The following is a 22,166-nucleotide window of genomic DNA, read 5'->3' on the forward strand; positions in this document are numbered from 1 at the left end:
AAATTACGAGTATGAAAGTACATTAAACATATCCCGCCTAGATACTTATTTGGACACTATTATTAGTGTTTGTTTTTCATGAGTGTTAAACAACCATTAGAAGTCCAAAGTTAGGAATCTAAGACTAGGATATTCTCCACCTTAACACATAACATTAAACCATGGGTTGGTTGATATTATGGTTTGGTTTTGGGGAAAGTATTGTATGCGTGAATTATATTATTTATATAGTCAAGCATTAGAGGTAGGGTAATCCACAAACCTCAAGGGTTTCACCATTGCACAAAATCACTAGCATAATTGATGACTCAGATGGTCATAAATACAAGGAAGAATGCATAAAAAACAAACTATTTTGCTAAGTAACCAAGTGAGAGATGGTGGAAGTTTTAGTTGTAGAACCAAGGTCCGCAACATCACCATTTGTACCATAACACAAGTCTTCCAACATTGCTTGTTTGGAGACTTGGTTTGGTTTCACTCACATAGTTGGTTGTCGTTTACTTAGAGACTTAGAAAGATATAAAATGGAGGCATTTGAACCTCAAAGTTTCTTGAAATAACCTTAATACAAGAGCTTCAACATGGAAACTTGTTGGTGACTTGGTTTGGTGTGAAGAAGTTTCAAAAACAAAGTAAAGAAAACACGTATATTAAGTTTAAGAAAAATCCCAACTTGGCCCTTAAAATAGTGGTTTACCATCCTCATTTACCTTGATAAACAAGTGGTATAACTCTTAGAGGCTTTCCAAGTATGGGGAAGAAAAACACAAGTAAGAAATAAACAAGAAAGAAACCAAAACTCAGTGTTTTGGTCTTTGAATTCACTACCCAAAGTTGGAGAAATGGATGATTTGAGAGAGCTCGAGAGAGTTTTTGAAGTGGTGAAAGTGTTCAGGAGGTGTTAGGGGTTAGTATTTATAAGTAGGATTTGAGTTTGGGGTATTGAATGAGTTGGTTGGGGTTTAGAAGGATGAAAATATTCAAAAAAACGTTGTTATTCGTGAATCTGCTGTCAGATACACCCCTTGCGAATCGCAAGAGTAGGGTTACGATCCGCAACGACCTCGACGAAGATTCAAAAATTTAGTTTTAGTCCCTGAAATTGTTTTGTTTGTTATTCTATGCTAAAAACTCATAGTTAAGCCTATTTTTGGGTATTTAAGTGTATGCAAGCATGGTAAATAATAAAAACACTTATGAAATAACATTCCAAAGAAAGTAGAATCTCGATGTGTTCTTCGTTTTTGAATTAGAATGCGTATTCGTGAGTGTTCTTTTGCATTATACAAGAAATAATTAGGCAAGAATAATATAAAAGAGAATTTCAATTATGATCAAGTCTCGAAACTACAAGGAATTGAAGAGAGAGTACGAATTACATTAAAATGGAAAATAAAGAAATAGAACGGTACACCTTTATATATACACTTTTTCTTGGGAATCCACTTACTCCTAATAGATTTTCGTCCTTTGGTAAGCTTAAGCAATTTCGAGACCTGTCTCAGTATTAAAGACTTAATCTTGTTGCATCTTATTCATACCGTGTCATTAAAGTATACTCATCTTCAATCTCGTATCGGTTGAGAGGATTACTTTCACAACTATTTTGTCGTAACTAGCTTCCCATGAAATGTATTATTGGTTTGTTAATAGCTCCCACCTATATTGGAATTATGCATATTCGTATTTAGTTGAGGAATCATGTTTCAATAAACATATCTCTTCCCCTCAAATGTTGTGATTATGTGGTCTCAAATAAATATAGTGATTATGTGGTCTCAAATAAATATAGATGTTAATATGTATCATTTTGATTTGGGAACTCAAACGACATAACATATTAATATTTATAATAGAGTTAATTACTATTTTCGTCCCTGTGGTTTGTCAAAAATCACTATTTCAGTCCATTAGTTTAAAAATTGCGATTTCAGTCCCTGTAGTTTCACTTTCGTAACCATTTCAGTCCCTGTGGTTTCACTTTCGTAACCATTTCAATCCATTATTCTGTTAAGTACAGGGACTGAAATGATTACGAGGTGGACTGAAATGATTACGAAAGTGAAACCACAGGGACTGAAATCGCAATTTTTAAACTAATGGACTGGAATAGTGATTTTTGACAAACCACAGGGACGAAAACAGTAATTAACTCTTTATAATATTTAAGAGTATATGATAAAAAACCCAATTATTTCCCTTGGATCTTGTTAGTAGTAATTCCAAACACATCACAAGTCGGTGGTGGAAGAGCGACAAAGGAATCCAAGTGATAAGTTGGTGAACCTAAGGGACTAGGTTTGACAAGTTGGTAAAATTAACTTTCATGATTATATTATAATTAGTTATGATAATGTTTGGTTAGCAAGTAAGGGTTTTCTTTAGTTGTTTTTTGTTGACCAAGTTAGGTTTCAATTATAAATACATAGGCAAGTCTTAGAGTTATGTATGAGAGTCATTGTTTCAAATTTTGTGTTATTTTTCTATGTATAATATATGTGAGAGTTATTCACAAATATCATGTGTGTTTATTATGATTCTTAGGACTTTAATTGGTATCAGAGCTTGGTGTCCGCAATTTTGAGAGTCGTTTTCTCTTATGGGAAGCAACCATTTTAAACTTTGGGGCTGTAACAGTTGTAAAAGATTTCTTGGTGATTTAGTAGCTAAAGAAGCCAGTGATCAATAAGTCGTTTGAGAAGCCGAAAGATCGATCAAAGTTTCTGTCACCATTGTTGGTTTTGATTTCAACCTGGAAATCAACCCCGAGTATAGATTCGAAGGACTAGATCCCAAATAGGCAACAACAATATATGTGTATCGAGTTATGGTGCACCGTAAGTTGGACAAAGATGATAAGATTGAACTTGAAGACATACCTACTTTTTTGGGTCAGAAATTAGGGGTGATTGTTGGTAGTAATTCCCGACTCCTCACTAGTCAGTGGTGGGAAAAGGTGACAAAGGAATCCAAGTCACAAGTCGATGCTTGTTAGGATTTCTTTAGTTGCTTTCTTGTTGACCAAGTTGGGGTTTAACTATAAATTCATAGTCAAGTCTTAGGGTTATGTTTGTAGATCACTGTATTCAATTTTTGAGGTTATTTTTTTTTTTTGCTAAGTGTAATATACGTGAGAGTTATTTACAAATATCATTTGTGTTTATACCAATTCTTGGGAGTTAGACCTAGTTTTTCATATATATGTGAGGAATTTTGCACATGCGATCCCAAAGTCTTGAAACGTTTAAAATTATTTTTCGTCTTGTCCATGTTTCATGATTCACAAGAATATGTGTGAACATATGTTGAATAGTATTTAATTATTACAAAAGTAATTTTAGGATGGAAGGCATGTCATGGCACTATGTGCAATCATATTTGTACATTCAAAAAACTTAAAGTATGAATTCAAAAGGCCAATTATTTATCAAACAATCACTCAAAAGTCACCGTAACAAAAAAAAAAAAAAAAAAAAAAAAAAAAAAAAAAAAAAACTAAACTGTTGCATAAACAGGGTTAAGATATTGTACAAAGACTAATATAAATAAGAAGGGTGAGAAGTTATCATAGATTGACAAGTGTTCAAGGAGGTATCAAGTAGAAATGGTAATACGTTTCATTCAAGAGAAAAGAAAGAACATGTACACGTCAAGGGCGTAGCTTTCAAGAGGCCGGGAGGGGCGCCCGGCCCCTCGAACTTTTCGCTTAGTAGTGCTATGTATGTACGTTTCGTGTAGAATTTTTTAGGTATATACGTTTTCGACCCCCCGGTTTTATAAAAAAAAATTACTTATATAGAATTTTTAGTTCGGTAACTTCCGACCCCCCGGTGAAAATTTTCAAGCTTCACCACTGGTACACGTTTTCACATGCAAGTCATATGATATTCTCCCCGCTTTTTTTTAATGTCTATAACTTTTTGATACGTCATATTTTTTTTTTCAAGAATTATACCATAAAATCGAGTGTCTTTTCATCTTTAATATGAGTTCCATAGTGTTATACTTTTGAAACAAAAATCGAAAATCCAGTTGCTTAAAACACAATGGACATAACTTGAAACATAATGAGTATCAAACTAAAACGCAATAGAAAGTAGACTAAAAACACAATTGACAACATATAAAAAACATAATGAACAATAGACTAAAAACACAACGGACAGCATACTAAAAACATAATGAACAAAAGCCTAAAAACACAATAGACATCAAAATAAAACACCATGGACAACGGAATAAAAACACAAGGAACAACATACTAAAACACAATGACCATAACCTATAACACATTGTTTTGAAAACCCACCTAGTTGAAAAACACAATAATCACAACAAATAACACAATGTATAGAAAACTTAAATATAACACCATCTTCATTGTGTTATAGGTTTTGATAATAAAACCACAATGGACAGAACCCAAAATAACATTGTGTTATAGGTTATGATAATAACACAATGTATGAAAACCACAGTAATTTTAAAACTCTTTATGATCTGTAATATACGTATCTGATCTTTGGGTACCACTAATTCACAACACCTTTTTTGAATAAAAGTGAAAAAAATAATGAACCCCGTCACAGGTGGTGATTACAGACAATCATGTTCGCTTATGAAACCATGAAGTATATATGGCTATGGTGGTATCAAAGATGAATCAATATGTGATCAAGTACAACATATGATAAAGTACTTACCAGTAGTGGAACGGAAAATGTTACATCGTCATATATAACACCATAAAAATTATGAGAATCGGAAAATCTTTAATTATTCACAACCTAAGATAATGAATAGTCCCTATTGTCATTGGATGGAGTAAGACATCATCACTAACCATTAATCAACTCTTTTGGGTCGTGGTAAACTATTTTTTTTTTCTTTTTTTTATAAACTATTAATTAATAAATAAAACATATTTTTAACAAAATAAAAGTACAATAAATTAAAAAAAAAAACATTATATTAAATTAAAAAGCATGCCAAACCCACAAATCTTGAGAGGCCACCGCTTCGAGCATAACTGTCGGGTATTTGTGAACTCCTCTCATATATTGGCCCCGAAACTCTGTGGGACACATTCTCCAAACAAAATAGGTGCAAAATAGGTAAAATTGTCATTTTATGCGAACTTAATAAATAGTTTAACACTTGATAGAGGTAAACTGTTGCTATGTTAACTCTCCTCTCTAAGTCATATCTTGTCCAGAAAACATAAGAGGTGGTCACCTCTCTTGGGTCGTGGTAAACTATTTTTTTTTCTTTTTTTTATAAACTATTAATTAATAAATAAAACATATTTTTAACAAAATAAAAGTACAATAAATTAAAAAAAACATTATATTAAATTAAAAAGCATGCCAAACCCACAAATCTTGAGAGGCCACCGCTTCGAGCATAACTGTCGGGTATTTGTGAACTCCTCTCATATATTGGCCCCGAAACTCTGTGGGACACATTCTCCAAACAAAATAGGTGCAATCAAGGCTACCGACCATACCAGGAAGGTGATGTTTCTCCTCATGAGCTTAGTACAAAAGCGCCATGTCGTGGCTTGTTGGTCTACGTAAGAACTCGGGAGCGTATCCGTTTCGCAGAAATAGTCTAGACACTCGCGAGAAGTCCTTTCGGCCATATGTAATACTCGTCGTTCTCGCCTGGAGGGTTACCGGTTGCAAGTTATTTAATAGCTGATGTAACTTTTTGCAACGGTGTAAAACCCTTCTTCATTCTCGCATGCACACCCCTTTCAAACCACGGATTATTCGCTTCCACGTCGCTCACATTTTTTAGAAACAAACGTTTTGACATACAAAACCTATGACGAAAAATGCCATCGTTGTATTTCGGGTCCTCGACAAAATAATCCGTCATAAGGGTTTCGTGGCCACTCTCATGATCACGACGAACATATCGTTTCTTGCTAGATGTGCCCGTGTCTTGTAGTTCGGCTTGCTCGATGAGATTTTGGAAAAAAAATTATGCTACTATCGGTTGAAGCTAACTCGTCATCACTGCTATCGGATGGAAAAAAACAATGGTATTCCATCCACTATTTTAAATAAAATAGGGGTAGAGATTGGTTTTGGAGAAAATGGATTGGTGAGAATTTGTTATAAATTGAGTTTGGTTTATACAGTGTAAAAATATGTAAATTATTATTTTTGTTTTATTTTATAAAAAACGGCTATAAAGCCGTTGCATTTAACTCCTCCAACAGTCACAAAATGGTTCAACGGTCACATTTTGGGTGCAGTGAGTAGTCACTGATTTTCATCTCACTGCACGGTGACTCAAACATTGGTAGTGGTGTTCCCCGCCGGTAAAAACCCTTTGCCGCTTCCTTTACCGAACCCGCCCCGTTCACCCATAGCGAACTGGTTGGATCCGAGTTGAAATTCGGATCGAGGTTTCAAGAAAACCGATAAAGATTTTGCTAAGGGTGTAAGGGGTGCTCACCTAATAGGTGAGTCCCCTATCTTACACCTAACCAATCACATGGTGCCACGTCAACTCACCTAATACACTCCCCTAATTCCCCTTTTTGATGGCGGCACTCACCTATTAGGTGAGTTCAAAATTATTATTATTTTTTTTTTTTGTTGATGTTTAAAAATTTATATAAAAGACATTTCATTAAATTTAAAAAAAAATACATTCAAAGTAGAAAAAAAAACACATTCAAACTAGAAAAAAAAAACACATTCAAACTAGAAAAAAAAACACATTCAAACTAGAAAAAAAAAATACATTCAAACTAGAAAAAAAAAATACATTCAAACTAGAAATCGCATGGCCACCCGTACTTGTTAGCGATTTCTCGCTTTCGGGCGAGGATGATTGGCAACATACTTGGCGGAACATCGTCGTGCGGCTTAAGGAAGGTTTTCATATCTCGATCGAAATTGTAGTTTTTCATCGTCTCGAGTTGTGCCGATATGAGCTCGCGAGCCTCCGAATCTCTTTTTTTCCTCATTTCGATCGCCTCCAATTCTACCGCATGCTTCGCTTCTTTCATGGCGGTGTACACTTTGAATTGTGCCGCCAACTCGGCCGAGCTTCCCTCGGACGATGTAGCTTGACGCTTGTCTCGCCGTTGTGGTCTTTGTGGCGAGGGATCTTCGTTCATATCCGGGATTGAAAAGTCTACGTCAACGGGCTTTCTTTTAGGTGCCGAACCTTCACCTTCCTCGCCCATCAATGGCACTTGTGCCCATTTCTCGTGTTTTCGAACGACCTCCCACGCCTCGAGGTGTTGAAAACCGCTTGGAAATCTTTCTTTAAATTCTTTTAACGCGACTTTCATCACGTCGAGATCTTGACATCCACTTGCTCGTGTGCGATCCTACATGTTATAAAATAAAAAAAAAAATTAGAAAGTGTTAAAAAAGTATGAACTTAGAAAAAAAATAAAAAATATGCAATGTTAAAAAAAATATAATTTTTACCGCTTGTTGGTATAGGCCGTTGAAAAAGTTTATTTTCGAATGCATCGGGTTCCATTTAGACCGTACTTGATGAACGGTCCGGTTACTTCCACCGACACTTTTGTTATAGTGCTCTAAAATTTTACCACAAAAACTTTCGCGACTTTGTTGATTGCCCTTTTTTTTGTTGGTAGAACAATGTACCCACGCCTTCGCCAACGCCTCTTCTTGTTTTTTTGTCCATTTTTCGCTCACCGTTTTCCCTTTTTTTCTCGAGCCTCGTCTTCTTCGTTGCCCGCTTCTTCGTCCACATTATATTCATCTTCCTCGTCGTCGTCGCCCAAATTTTGAGTTTCGGGCACTACCTCATCGTCCTCGTCGTCCTCGTCAATAGGTAGAGAACGTTCGACACTTCCTCTTGTAGAAGGAACTTGTGGAGAACGATAAGCATATGGGTCGAAGGCGGGGGATTGAGGAGGAGCGTCCATTGATAGCAAATTTTGAAAATAGCCGAAATTGGGTTGTTGGGTGTTGTAAAACGAGGGGTGTGGAGGTTGTTGGAAATAAAACGGGGGTTGTGAAGTGTAGCCGTAAGGGGGTTGTGGTTGAGCATTTGCACCGCTCGAACCATCTCGAGACGGTTTCGATACCCGCCCCTTATTTTTTTTCTTGGCCTCGCGGGGTCGGTTCTCCATTGCTCGGTGTATAAAAAATAAAAAGTGGATGGGGTTTGGTTGGATAGTATAAAAAATAAAGAGTGAAATGGTTGTGGTTGGAGAGTTTGGTATAAAAAATATAGAGAATAAGATGGTTGTGGATAAAAAAAGGGTGAAAATGAGTTGAGTATTTATATTAGTTTAAAAAAAATTGATTTTTTTTTTTTTTTTAAAATCCGACCGTTGTCAACGGTCAAATCTCGATGATTGTGCCAAATTCAAGCGGTGAACACACAAACAAAATCACCCCCGATTCGGGACCCCGCGTTGATGGCGGCGGTGTTCCCGATCGGGGAAATCGCTCACCGAGGGCACTCCCCGAGTACGCCCCGTTCACCCTAAGATGCATGTATGATGGCAAGTAGCTAGGGAAGGCAAGAGAAGTCATAATTTAATGTATGAAAACAAACAAGTATGGTAATGATGGGGAAGTATTTGGGTGGGAAGGAGTATTATTAAAGGGAAATGAGAGGAGCTAGTGTTGTCGCTATCTATCGCCTCTTCAAATAAACAATATAAACATAGACTAGTCTCTTTTTGTTTTCTTTAACTTCTCCTTTTTCCTTCTTTCTTTATGTCACTCTTACATCATTCATACACATTCAAGCTTACATTCTAAGAAATTGACTTTCCACAATATGTATGTAAATGATACATAACCTATAAATATATTAAATTTCAATTCATGAGTTATATAAATAACATTTGAAAGATGCATGTCAGGTTACTTTATTTTAGGATACAAATATGAGAATTCAACCATTTGATAATACTCTTTTGTAAATTTAAATGTACCCATGCAAGGTCATACATGATGAATAAATACTTTTAAATTGCATCATATATTTGAACTTAATTAACCCTGAAGCATAAACTTCTAACATCCGATTTGTGTAATATGAAAATATCATGTGATTTTGCTTTTTTACACTCAAATTTAATGATTTAATCTCTAGAAATCCCCATTTTTATTTATTTATTTTTGCAATTTTGCCTTTTCACAACCCAAGTTCGCAAGTAGAATGGCTATGATTTACACATGTCAACTTGTTAGTTGGTTTTTTTTTTTTTTTTTTTTTTTTTTTTTTGCTTTCTAAAATTGCATGAATTCAGTTGGCCATATATGAAATTTTTGTGTCGAAAGACAATTTTGATACCTTATGATAATCAAAGTAGTTATTTGTGTGGTTGCCCGGAAAATTCCCTTCTAAGATAAAGTGTTTGTTAACTTGTATGTTCAAAATTAGACCGGTTTTGTGTCGAAAGACAATTTTGATACTTTATGGTAATCAAAGTAGTTATTTGTGTTGTTGCCGGGAAAATTCCCTTCCAAGATAGAGTGTTTGTTAACTTGTATGTTCAAAATTAGACCGGTATATTTTATCAGCAAATTGGCACGATTGTTACTTTCACAATATAATCCTTAAACTTTTCCTTACTTTTTAAAAGATTTAGGGTAACATAAAGCTTGAAAGTTCATTTTTAATTATTTACTGTATTGCCCGAGTATAAAAAAATGTTGTCTAAGATTTTTGCAATAGGAAATATACATGTTCACCAAACTATGATTGTCATATGTTGTGCACAAAATATGATTGTACTATATTATCCATCAAAGAGAAGCAAGGAATATCTATGTAGCCAAGTCCCTACTACTTGATGACGTTATCATTTTTTTCACAATAGGGAAAGTCACACAAATATATAAAAAGACAAACGTAATTTAATTAATCATGTATATTATTTATTAATTAATAAAATATTGATAACATACGTACCTATCCTTTTATAAAATTGTTTTATGTGATTGCTATAAAATAATATAGTATAATACATTAAATATTGATAACATACGTACCTATCCTTTTATAAAAGGAAAATTGGTTTTTAATAAACCAACCTTTGTCCCGTTGGTAAATAATAATCTTACCTACGTAATTGGTATACAATAATCCTACCTATCAACATGTTGGTACTCAATGAAATTCCGTTAATTTTTTTTAACTGAAGTTAATTTTTAAGTTTTATTTATTACACAAAAAGTCCCTGTAGTTGTAATTTACTAGTTTTAACTATTTTATAAAACAAAAAAAAACCTCAAGGGACTGTAATTTACTAGTTTTAAAATAGTTAAAACTAGTAAATTACAACTACAGGGACTGTTTCTGTAATAAATAAAACTTAAAAACTAACTTCAGTTAAAAAAAATTAACGGAACTTCATTGAGTACCAACATGTTGATAGATAGGATTATTGTATACCAATTACGTAGGTAAGATTATTATTTACCAACGGAACAAAGGTTAGTTTATTAAAAACCAATTTTCCTTTATAAAATTGTTTTATGTGATTGCTATAAAATAATATAGTATATACATTAAACTAGGTTAGAACCTCGTGTATTACACGAGTTGAATAAATGTAATTTAATATACTAAATTAAAACAATTATTCTTTAAAAATCTCGTTTATTACACGGGTTGAACAAATGTAATTTTATATATTAAATAATAAAAAAAACTATATCTATAAGAACCTCATGTATTGTACTGAATAAATGTAATTTTATATACCAAATAATAAAAACCCGTGTATTGTACGGGTTGAATAAATCTAATTATATATACTAAATAATAAAAAAAATTATATCTTTAAAAACACTATGTATTACACGGGTTAAATAAATGTAATTTTGTAACCTTATATATTACACGGGTTGGATAAATGTAATTTTATAAACTAAATAATAAAAAAAATATATCTTTATAAACCCCGTGTATTATACGGGTTGAATAAATCTAATCATATATACTAATTCATCATCATCATCATCATACTCGGTAAATCCCACAAATAGCAAAGCTATGGTAGGGTCTGAGAAGAGTAAGATGTAAAGACTGCTTTCAGTAAGACCCCCGACTCGATAGTAGTTTTGCATCAAGTTTTGGACATAAGGCACATAACACTTAGCAATCGGGACAAAGACCGATTAGTGCATGTTCCCTTTTGTCTTTCTCCTATCAACGCCACCACATGATGATGATGCATGATTAACCGTCCGCCGCTTTTAACGTTATTTTCACAAATTTAGTGAAATAACGTTAAAATTAGTGCAATTACACTTTTGCCCTCCGAGCGTCCACACATATATACATTATTAAAAGTTAGATTAGATTATATATGAAATAAGTGTATAACAAAAAGTCTTTATAAATTTCACATAGAATTAATTAGAATCCTTTACTAAAAATAGGTTAGATTATATATGGGCTTATACGTGTGAGTAATTGTGATTATTGAATGGTTGAATTTTGAGAGTTTTGAAATGTGAATTTGATTATGATAGATTATATTTTAGTTTTAAAACTTCTAGAATGATTGAATCAAATAAAAGGATTATGATTTCCTAGAAACAAAAATAACTGAGTTTTTTTTCGATCATTTTGAACATGAACAAATAGAACGATAGCATCTTAATAAAAAAATAACCTAATTACAAATGTGAAACCCAATAATTTTACTTCTGTCCCATTTGAATGGAAAAGATAAGTACAAACTAAATTTAAAAAAAAATGCAATATGAAAATAATAGATAGAATAATCGATTTTTTTTTTTACAAATGTGAAACCCAATAATTTTACTTCTGTCCCATTTGAACGGAAAAGATAAGTACAAACTAAATTTAAAAAAAAATGCAATATGAAAATAAGAGATAGAATAATCGATATTTTTTTCATAAAATAAAATATGAGACAAGGGTAAACTAAATAAAAAAGTGTCAATTTGGTAAATAATAATATTAAGTATGAAAATGCAGGAAATTACAAATGTAGACATCTTCAATGAATGACACGTGTTCAAAATCAGGTTTCTTTTTATTATAGAGTATAAATACTGAAATGGTTAAAACAATCATATCAGATTGAATAATTATTACATATTTCAAAAATCATATAATTTACATACAACAAATTTTCATCATGTATATGTATTGGGGTGTTGTAAAAGAGGCTTAGGGGTATTTTCAAAAAGAGTTAATTACTGTTTTCGTCCCTAAGGTTTGTAAAAAATAACGGTTTCAGTCCATCAGTTTAAAAATTGCGATTTCAGTCCATTAGTTTCATTTTTGTAACCATTTCAGTCCACTAACTTAACTCCATCCATTTATTTTGTTAACTTTGAGTTAACTAACTAATACAGGGACGGTTTGCGTCAGTTTTAGAAACACAGGGACTTAAGTGTAAACTCTAAAACATTAAAACAAAAAAAATAGTAAATTCCAAAAAATCAAAAAAATTCCAAAAAAACCAAACAAATTCCAAAAAATTCTAAAAAATAATAAAAATTCCAAAAATTCTAAAAAATTCTAAAAAAATCCAAAAAATCCGTTTCGGCGCGAACTGTTTCGAACCTGAACCGTTTCGAGCTTAACCGTTTCGACGCGAACCGTTTTGACCCGTACCGTTTCGACCCGAACCGTTTCGAGCTGAACCGTCCGTACCGTTTCGACCGGAACCGTTTCGAGCTGAACCGTTTCGACGCGAACCGTTTCGACCCGTACCGTTTCGAGCCGAACCGTTTTGACCCGTACCGTTTCGAAGCCGAACCGTTTCGACCCGTACCGTTTCGAAGCCGAACCGTTTCGAACCGAACCGTTTCGACCCGTACCGTTTCGAAGCCGAACCGTTTCAAGCCGGACTGTTTCGAACAGAATCGTGCCGTTTCGAACCGAACCGTTTCGAGCTGAACCGTTTCGAACCGAACCGTTTCGAGCTGAACCGTTTCGAACTGAACCGTGCTGTATCGAACCGAACCGTTTCAAGCTGTACCGTTTCGACGCGAACCGTGCCGTATCGAACCGAAACGGTTCGGCTTCGAAACGGTACGGCTTCGAAACGGTTCGGGTCGAAACGGTACGGTTCGATACGGTTCAGCTCGAAATGGTTCGGTTCGATACGGCACGGTTCGGTTCGAAACGGTTCAGCTCGAAACGGTTCGGTTCGAAACGGCACGGTTCGGTTCGAAACGGTACGGCTTGAAACGGTTCGGCTTCGAAACGGTACGGGTCGAAACGGTTCGGTTCGAAACGGTTCAGCTCGAAACGGTTCGGCTTCGAAATGGTACGGGCCGAAACGGTTCGGCTCGAAACGGTACGGGTCGAAACAGTTCGCGTCGAAACGGTTCAGCTCGAAACGGTTCGGGTCGAAACGGTTCAGGTCGAAACGGTACGGACGGTTCAGCTCGAAACGGTTCTGGTTCGAAACAGTTTGCGCCGAAACGGATTTTTTGGATTTTTTAGAATAATTATGATTTTTTAGAATTTTTATTATTTTTTAGAATTTTTATTATTTTTTAGATTTTTTTGGAATTTGTTTGGTTTTTTGGAATTTTTTTGATTTTTTGGAATTTACTATTTTTTTTGTTTTAATGTTTTAGAGTTTACACTTAAGTCCCTGTGTTTCTAAAACTGACGCAAACCGTCCCTGAATTAGTTAGTTAACTCAAAGTTAACAAAATAAATGGATGGAGTTAAGTTAGTGGACTGAAATGGTTACGAAAATGAAACTAATGGACTGAAATCGCAATTTTTAAACTAATGGACTGAAACCGTTATTTTTGACAAACCTCAGGGACGAAAACAGTAATTAACTCTTTCAAAAAAAAAAAAAGTTAATATTCCACTTTTAGTCCAAAATTTATTGATTTTTCATTTTTAACCTAAAAGTTTTCATTTTTTTCAATTTAATCTAACATTTTTTTTGCTTTCAACTTTGGTCTTTATACTTATCATATTTCGTAAATTTTTTGCTTAACGTTTCATTCTAAATTTTGCGAGTTAAAACGGTGCAACGTGCGTGTGTGGTTCAACGTTATTATGTTTCGTTTAACACTTCGTTCTAATTTGCGAGTTAATACGACGCAACGTATGTCACACCCCGACCACGTAAAACAACAAAACGTGGCGGAAACGTCGGGGAGTGTTGTAACAGAATCATTGTTTCACAACCATGGATTAAATAGTTTTGTTTTATTGAATTATTGAATTCAATGTTTTGGTACAATTTAAAATAAAACAAATAATTGTTTCTCAGTTTTAAGTCGCTAAGGCACAAGTCCATCCTATATGTAGCGTGCATCAACAATCATCACATAGCAGTACCTGAAACATATATGAAAATATGGTACGTCAGCATAAAAATGCCTGTGAGTAACATAGGATTTTGTGTATTAGATTCATGGCTTTAGATAATATGAGAAAAAGGTTTTATGTTTTTCAAAATAGCCATGAATCTAATGTAAAAGTTTTGTTTCTGAAAATGTGTCGTTTTGGAAAACGGGTTTATAGTATAGACAAAAATATACTTTGGTTTTGAAAAGTTTGTACAAATAGTATATCATAGTATACTTTAGTTTTGAAATAGTTAAATGGATAGTATATCAAAATATACTTTAGTAATTAAAATAATAGTTTCGGTAGTATATCTCAAGTATACTTTGGTTTAAGAATAAAAGTATTGGTAGTATATCAAATTATACTTTGGTTTGTAAATAGCATATCAACTATGCTTTGGTTAAAAGTAGCATATCAACTATGCTTTAGATAGTATATCAAAATATACTTTAGTTTAAAATAACAAAGTTGGTAGTATATCAAACTATACTTTGGTAAACAGTAGCATATCAAACTATGCTTTGGTTTAAAAATAGCATATCAACTATGCATTGGTTTAAAAATAACAAAGTAGGTGTGTTAAAACATATGTTGGATTCTTGTACATAGTATATCAAAATATACTTTGGTAGATCACATTTGAGAGCACATCAAACTGTACTTTTGTAGTATATCGACATATACAAAGAGAGTGTGATTTGGTATTCAACAAAGCCTTAGTGTATCAAACTACACTTTGGAGACTATAGAAATACCACGAAGGCAATTTCTATTTGGTTTAAATTTGGTTTCTGACATTCCATACAACAGGAATGGGGTGTCTAGTCCTATAGCGCTATATCATACTACCAATCGGCTGGGTGAATGTATAAAAAAAATGGTACAATCCAACAATTTGTTTATTAAGTTTTGGAAAATCAGTGTTTAAACCATAGGTAATTGTTTAATTTGTCAAAAGAATATGTATTAAGCATGTGTAATCATATAGTTTAAAATCAGGAAAATAACAGATAGGCATATATGTTTCACCCCAAAACAATTGAAAACAGTAAAAGAGGGGACTATGTACTCACTTGAGATTGCAAGTATCCTTGATTAAGTGTCCTAACAAAGCTCGGGAAATCAAGGAATCAAGTGGCACCTAGTATGGATCACTATGTTAAACAATCGGATCCTAAATCGGGAGATAGGATAGAATGAAGTTCTATAAATCAAATGAGTATTGCAACTCATATGGTATGATTTAATAGAGCTAGCATTCTGATTGGAAGGCTTACCTAAGTGCTTTTGACCCGTTTCGACACATTATGGTAACATAAGCCACTATAATGCGTCGTTTGCGTAAAACTATGTTCGGATGGTAATCTATGTGCTATGTCAAGTCTTACATGCCCAATTATCCCTAAACATGTTACTAAATCAGATTATATGTCAAAAATATGTTCACATAATCAAAATATGGATTTTAGCTTCAAAAGGGCATTTTGGTCATTTACTATGGGCATACAAGCTAACTAGCAAATGACTAACCAATCCTATGTGATCATAAGGTATAACCTCAGTGGTTATTACCTATGTAACCATGATCACTAAGTGTGCTTGGTCGGATCCTAAAGATCGACCAAACGGGTCGGGTTCGGAAGTATAAGCGGTTGTTTAGACCGCTTACCTTACGATCCTAAACAAGCACAAACTAATAGTGTCGAGTTAGACATGTCAAAACATGTCTAACCTACTGATTTGGTATCAAAACAAAGCGTTTTGATACCCTAAAGTAGTTCCGTTGCAAAATGCGTGCTAAAACGCATTTTGACCGAAACTTTGACTCGGCACTACAACTAGATAACGTGGTAATCAGCGGTTATAATCGCGAAGGATTATAACTATCGTGATTACAATCACGTGTCAAAGTTCAATTGAACTTTGACTTGACCAATTGATGGTCAAAACCGAAAGTCAAACTGTTGGCCAAACTGTTTGACTTTCTGCACTACATAAGGAAAAAGCAAGAAAAAGAATGAAAGAAGGCTCACAATAGTCCTTGCTATCTTTTCTACTAAGAAGACAAGTCCCAAATCAGTTGAGAGAGCTTCCAAAGCAGATAAGAAGAGAGGAATGAGTGAATGAGCAAAGAAATGAAGTGAACTTGATGGCTATTTATAGTTGTAGTGGATTAACAAGATCATTCCACTTGTTTTTCTTAGCCATTAAGCATTAATCCTAGCCATACATGTGTTAGGAGCAGGTGCAAAGCCTTGGAGAGGTGGTAACTTGGTTACCACACAAAGAAATTGCAAGATTGGCCCCTGAAATTACAAACTGTTGCTGAAAACACATATTCTGCCTAGATGAGGCACTCGCGTAGCGCGACGGCATAGGCCTTAGGGCTCGCGCTACGCTACGGCGTGTCTGATTCAGCAAAGTTTCAAAAATGGCAGAAATGGTCCCTGCACGCGTTTAAAGCCTTTTTCGATGCGTTTAAACCCCGTTAACCTCATTTCAAGGCTCTAAAATGAAGTTAAAGCATAGGGAACTCAAAACATGCTCAAAAACATCTCGGATGTCGGTTCGTTTGATCGTAAAATCGCGTTGTTCGGTTAATTACGACGGAAGTTGTAACGAACGCAAAATCGATCCAAATTAAACGACGAATGGAATTTTTGCATGGCGATCACTAAAATAAAAATATTTTAGTGTGTACAAAAATTTTGGATGTCCAGATGTGTCCAGAACGTAAGATATGCGCGAAAATGCAAACTTACGTCGTTTTTGACACTTTTAGTCCCTGTAAGATCATATAAGCATGTTTTCGCACACCGAACCACTCAAAGCTTGTTTCTAAGCTATGATTAGGTTATATATGGTATGTTTAACTTATGATCAAGTTCTGGACTTGTTCGATACCATACGAATCGGTATAGTTTCGCAGTTTGACGCAAATAGTCCCTGCGATCGAATAAACTTGTTTTCGCCATACCAAACCTTCCAAAACTTATTTCTAAGTTATGTAAAGGTCATTTAAGGTATGTTAAGCCTATTCCACTATTCCGGAGTGTTTGTCGCGCTAAACTGATTACGTTTACGCACCAGTGCGCATATAACTTTCCAGAAAGCGATTTAAAGCTCGGAATTGAACAAGAATTGATATGTGCAAAGGATACACATATTTATACAAATCCCAGGTATGAAACACAATGTTTCATAGGTTTGGCATTTGTTTGGTGTTCATGGTGACACAGGTGTCACAACGTACGTGTATGGTTCAACGTTTTTACGCTATTTTTTTCCCGTTTAACATAACAGGTTGGTCGCAACGAGGGGGTACTAAGTCAACTTAGTTATTATTTTCTGTGTTTTATGTTACGATCTAATTTCTTCACATTAATACGTGTTGATTGTTGGCGATGGTGTGATATTGATATTATTTGAAATAGTTTTACACCCCCACTGCAACGCAACGTGGTATGGCTTAATGCTAGTTATATTTCATAATTTAACTAATGCTTTTTTATGAAAAATTTAAAGGGTATTTTAGCTGTTCATAGACCATTAGATAAATGAAAAAGCACAAAGCATGGGCCCTATACTCCTTCACCAACACCCTTCCATTTCCTTTTTAGGAATCTTAAACATATAAAATAAAAAAGAAATACTAACACCAAAAATACCACACTTCCACTAACTCATTTATTCCTAACATTATATTCTATTATTTTTCTTTTTAGTTTCAAAATCATATCATAATCACCTACTATTACTCAATCAATAAGCTTAAGAAGTTTGAAGAAACCATATTTAATACAACAAACATCCACACCCAAACCTTTAATACAAGTTGTCTTACTTATAATGATGATAATCATCTAAGCAAAAAGATTTGTTAAGACCACTAATTAGACTTATAAGTAAAACCAATGACTACCAATAACTTTAATCCTTTTTAGCTATGTAAATATCCTATAAACCACTTACTAACTTTTAATCCATGTAAATACTCTGTAACTAAAAATACAAGTATTACTGATCACTTATTATCGACAGATAATAAGTATGCTAATTAACATAAGTATATTCACGTACACACTAAATATTGTTTTCTACGTCTTCTAGGATGTTCATCATGATCATTCGATCAAGCACACTAGCTAGCCACAAGTATTAATAATCATCAATGGAAATTGTTATCGACACAAAAGTGCCGCTAAAAAAATTATGGATCATCATAAAACCTATTGTTAACTTTTATGTAACCTAGGATGCTACTCGAAGGCACAAATCAAGGATGATCATGAAAAAGAATCACAACTAATTAATATACAAATTTGATTAAGTATGCATGGTATAATTAGAACCTGTTCTCACATATTCCTACACAAAACTTTAGTTAAATAATCATTATTAATGCTACAATTATTACAAATATACCCGGTTTTTATGTACAAAGATGGACACCTTTAACTCTAAAAGAACAATATTGGCCAAAACTGCATCATTTTGTGTGTAGCTGGCCTAGCATTTTAAAGATTCATATCTTTTTTTCACTTTCTCTTCAGATTTCTACTAGATATCTATTATTTATTGCCTAGAATTAATTCCTTTGATGATCGCTATCGGCCCCATGAACAAATTCTTTCTGGTTTTCACACCTATCTGAAAGTTCCTCCAAAAGACGGTGTCCAGAAATCAACTGGAGTTTCGTTTGTCACCGGAAATGTGCTTGATATCGGTACCAAACATAGTCCTCGACTTCTTAGATCTTGTCGCGATCCATCCGATGGTTTATCCGAAATCTACATCAACCCCATGTCACAAGTTTGATTATTTAATCATTACAAAAACAAACTAGAACATAAATAATATGATTAAGTATATATGCACCTGTTTTTGTTGTTGCATGATTGCAACATTGTTCATGTATGGAGTGCTTAAAACCTGAGAAAATAATTAAGATACATAGGTTTATTAGTAAGAAACATTTATTGTTTTTTCATTAAATTTTAACTAATGAAACTTACATTAACTTGTTCATGGAGAAACTTGATGTATACGATAGCCTCGGACAACACGGATGCTGTATCGGTCTGGAAAAACCGGAAAAGGTTATTAGTATTATCAACAAATGATAACAAGACTTTAGTTTCAAGATTAATGATCAAAAAGAAGAATTTAAGGATGATGAAGAAAAATATGAAGATATAGATATTGATCATGCATACTTTTCCGAAAGGGGAAACTAATTGTTGGAGTGCAGTGATTCTGTCCCCCATCTTCACCTGTTCCATCCAAATTAACACAAAAGGTTTCAACTTTAATTGTGGTTTAAAGATCTATATAGAGTAAAAACAAGATTAATATATGCACCTTTAAAGGCGGCATTGGTGGGTTCTCATTTCTTGGTCTTTTGGTTGATGATGACTTGGTGTTGCTCTTTTTCACCATTTCAGATATGGGATTCTTGTTATATATGCAAAAAATCCACAAATGTAACATAAAATATAAGGCTTTTGGTGTAATACAAATTGTGGGTATTAATATTGTTTGTGAATCTTGATGATCATTAACCTAGCTATACCTTTGGTTTATCTTCAATGGTTGATGAAGCTGATTGCATTTGCAATGGAAAAAAGTTTGATGCCGACACATTCCAAAATCGCGCGTTGTTGGAAAAGTGCAGTTGTGCGGCAATGTTCCCCTGCACTTTCGATGGTGAAGAATTCGTTGAGAATTCTTGTTGTGGTGGCGGGAGAGCGTACTCTTCTCCCCCGCCACCACCAGATACGGTCATGCCACCGTAACTGGGTGGATAGGAATAACTTATTCCTTGGTTTTGATCATAACTAGAATCTTGTTGTACACTTGTGTTGCTATCCGAACCAAATAGACTTTGTATCAGTGTAGAATTACTTCCATAAGAATGATCATCCATAGGTTGGAAGCCTGGATTTAATCGGTTTTCATCGTTGTATCGTGCATGCTCATCAAGTCGCGCTCCTCTAACGTTTATTTGCTTGAATTCAGAAGGTGATCCGGAATACATTTTATGTGATTTCCATTGGTTTTCTTGAAAACGGCTTGTGTTTGAGCTCAAACCATGATCTTCTTGAATTAGGGTTTGGTAACCACTTTGATGATGATCATTTCTTTGATCTCCATGGCTGTTTTATACCAAAAATTATACAACTTTTTTAGCCACCAAAAGAATCAAAATATACAAAATTAGGGTTTTGTAAAGAAAACAAGAATATGTACTTACTATAAAGCTTGATTCCAATCCAACGAATGAGATATTGGTTGTGATGAAAGACCTAGTTCCATCATCTGTAAGTTGGGGCTGCTTTCCAACAACCCACCATCTCCGCCACGACCGCCACTGCAAGTGGCGGTTGTGGTGGTGCTATCAGTGGTTTCTTGGAAAAGATTCATGGAGGTGACAGAAACTGAATTATTCAAACAAGGTCTTGTTCTTGAATCCCACCAGCTATCTGCCATCTTTTGAATTGGATCAAATTGTTTTCTTGATCTTCAAGATACCTTCAGATTTCTTTGTTGCAAATAAAAATAGTTGTAAAATGGAATTAAGTGGTATGGTTTGTCTTAGTATTTATATGAAACTTTAAACTGGAATTTGGAGTGTAGGTAGGGCAAGCAAAGAAAGGCCAAAATAGTTGACTTTTTATTGTCTAAATAGAAATTATTATTATCTTCTTAGAATACAAAGCAAAGAAAAGATTAAATTCTTTGGAAATAAATATAACCAAATTTATAATACTTTACTATTTTTCTCCTAACTAAATTTATCACTTTAGCCCTTGAATTTACAGTTTATATCATTAACAAACTGAAGTATATGCTTTGTTAAACAAATATATTGCAATGTCAAGTTTATTCTTTGGGGGAGCGGGTGGTCACTAGTGATAGATTTCTATCACTCCCAATATCCAATTAAATCATGCCATGTCATCACCCAATATTCTATCACTAGTGATAGAATTGTAGTGGGAATGGTATCACTAGTGATGAGATTCCAATGTACAAGTATTAATACACAATGTACAAGTCATACCCTATCACTCCTCAAGTTCAACACGTTATACATATAACGAGTTATACCCTATCACTCATTATGGAAGTGGAGGCGGCGGTGTTCTATGTGCTATCACTCGTTATGGGATGGCCATAACGGACCACCCCGCCTGCTCTTAACTAAAAATAGGGTGATCGAGTCATAGACTTTCTAATGCATGGTTTCGGGATATATGCTATGTTCAACATTAAGTTAAGCATCTTATGCACATCCAATATAATATTTATATTGAAATAATCACAAACTGTACGTAATTATTTTCAAACATTGTCGATTAGGAACTGGAGTGGCGGATATCTAATCCTTTGAAGCTAGACGATTTATCTAACTTTTCATCTTCACGATATAGGACTTATAGAGGTATGCGCAAGTGCGCAACCATCTTGCACACACTTAAAACTTAATGTCACATAGTTATCTTATAGGCTTATACCTGTGGATTAGTGTGTGCATGCATTTTTGGAATATTTCTTGAAGCATATGGATTATCTCATACATATGCCCAATGCCCCCTGCACTTGTATTAGATTCTTCTAAAAGTCTGGTGTCATGGTGGCAAGCATGGGCCAACTCACATCTATCATGTCATTGGTTTGCTTGATAAGGATTCTAGTTGGAAAGCAGTTTCATGAATGTCCTACTTGAGAACAATTCTATAGTTGAGTTTCCACTCAAGGAAATTGGTCTCTAGTGATGTACTGATCTTGTCCTTCTCAAGGAAGAATTGCAAAGACAGTGTCAGTGTGTTTATAATGGT

The 22,166-nt window shown here is 34.3% G+C and overlaps 2 protein-coding genes across 2 annotated transcripts; both read right to left on the reverse strand.

Moving 5' to 3' along the window:
* Window positions 1-6,674: 6,674 nt before the first annotated feature.
* LOC118492404 lies at window positions 6,675-8,492 on the reverse strand. Its single transcript, XM_035990386.1, has 2 exons — window positions 7,458-8,492; window positions 6,675-7,354 (listed from the first exon to the last, which is right to left on the reverse strand). The coding sequence occupies exons 1-2, from the start codon at window positions 7,500-7,502 to the stop codon at window positions 6,791-6,793; spliced, it is 609 nt and encodes a 202-aa protein (XP_035846279.1). The 5' UTR covers window positions 7,503-8,492; the 3' UTR covers window positions 6,675-6,790.
* A 10,198-nt stretch (window positions 8,493-18,690) lies between these two features.
* On the reverse strand, window positions 18,691-20,904 carry LOC110942042 (transcription factor bHLH123). The gene is made up of 7 exons (XM_022183734.2): window positions 20,579-20,904; window positions 19,898-20,480; window positions 19,687-19,779; window positions 19,542-19,598; window positions 19,341-19,406; window positions 19,204-19,257; window positions 18,691-19,115 (listed from the first exon to the last, which is right to left on the reverse strand). Exons 1-7 carry the CDS (start codon window positions 20,812-20,814, stop codon window positions 18,972-18,974), a joined length of 1,233 nt encoding a protein of 410 aa, XP_022039426.1. The 5' UTR covers window positions 20,815-20,904; the 3' UTR covers window positions 18,691-18,971.
* Between the last annotated feature and the right edge of the window lie 1,262 nt (window positions 20,905-22,166).

The sequence above is a fragment of the Helianthus annuus genome, chromosome 5, assembly GCF_002127325.2.
Source record: "Helianthus annuus cultivar XRQ/B chromosome 5, HanXRQr2.0-SUNRISE, whole genome shotgun sequence".
In the NCBI taxonomy this organism is placed as follows: Eukaryota; Viridiplantae; Streptophyta; class Magnoliopsida; order Asterales; family Asteraceae; genus Helianthus; species Helianthus annuus.

What these genes read in the sequence shown, in the direction of transcription:
- LOC118492404 (XM_035990386.1), bottom strand. Translation starts at nt 7,502, where the DNA reads ATGCATTCGAAAATAAACTTTTTCAACGGCCTATACCAACAAGCG. An exon ending in ACGGCCTATACCAACAAGCG is followed by an intron (nt 7,355 to 7,457) that starts GTAAAAATTATA and finishes TATAACATGTAG; the next exon opens with GATCGCACACGAGCAAGTGG.
- LOC110942042 (XM_022183734.2), bottom strand. Translation starts at nt 20,814, where the DNA reads ATGGCAGATAGCTGGTGGGATTCAAGAACAAGACCTTGTTTGAATAAT. An exon ending in GATTGGAATCAAGCTTTATA is followed by an intron (nt 20,481 to 20,578) that starts GTAAGTACATAT and finishes GGTATAAAACAG; the next exon opens with CCATGGAGATCAAAGAAATG. An exon ending in TAGTTTCCCCTTTCGGAAAA is followed by an intron (nt 19,407 to 19,541) that starts GTATGCATGATC and finishes CGGTTTTTCCAG; the next exon opens with ACCGATACAGCATCCGTGTT.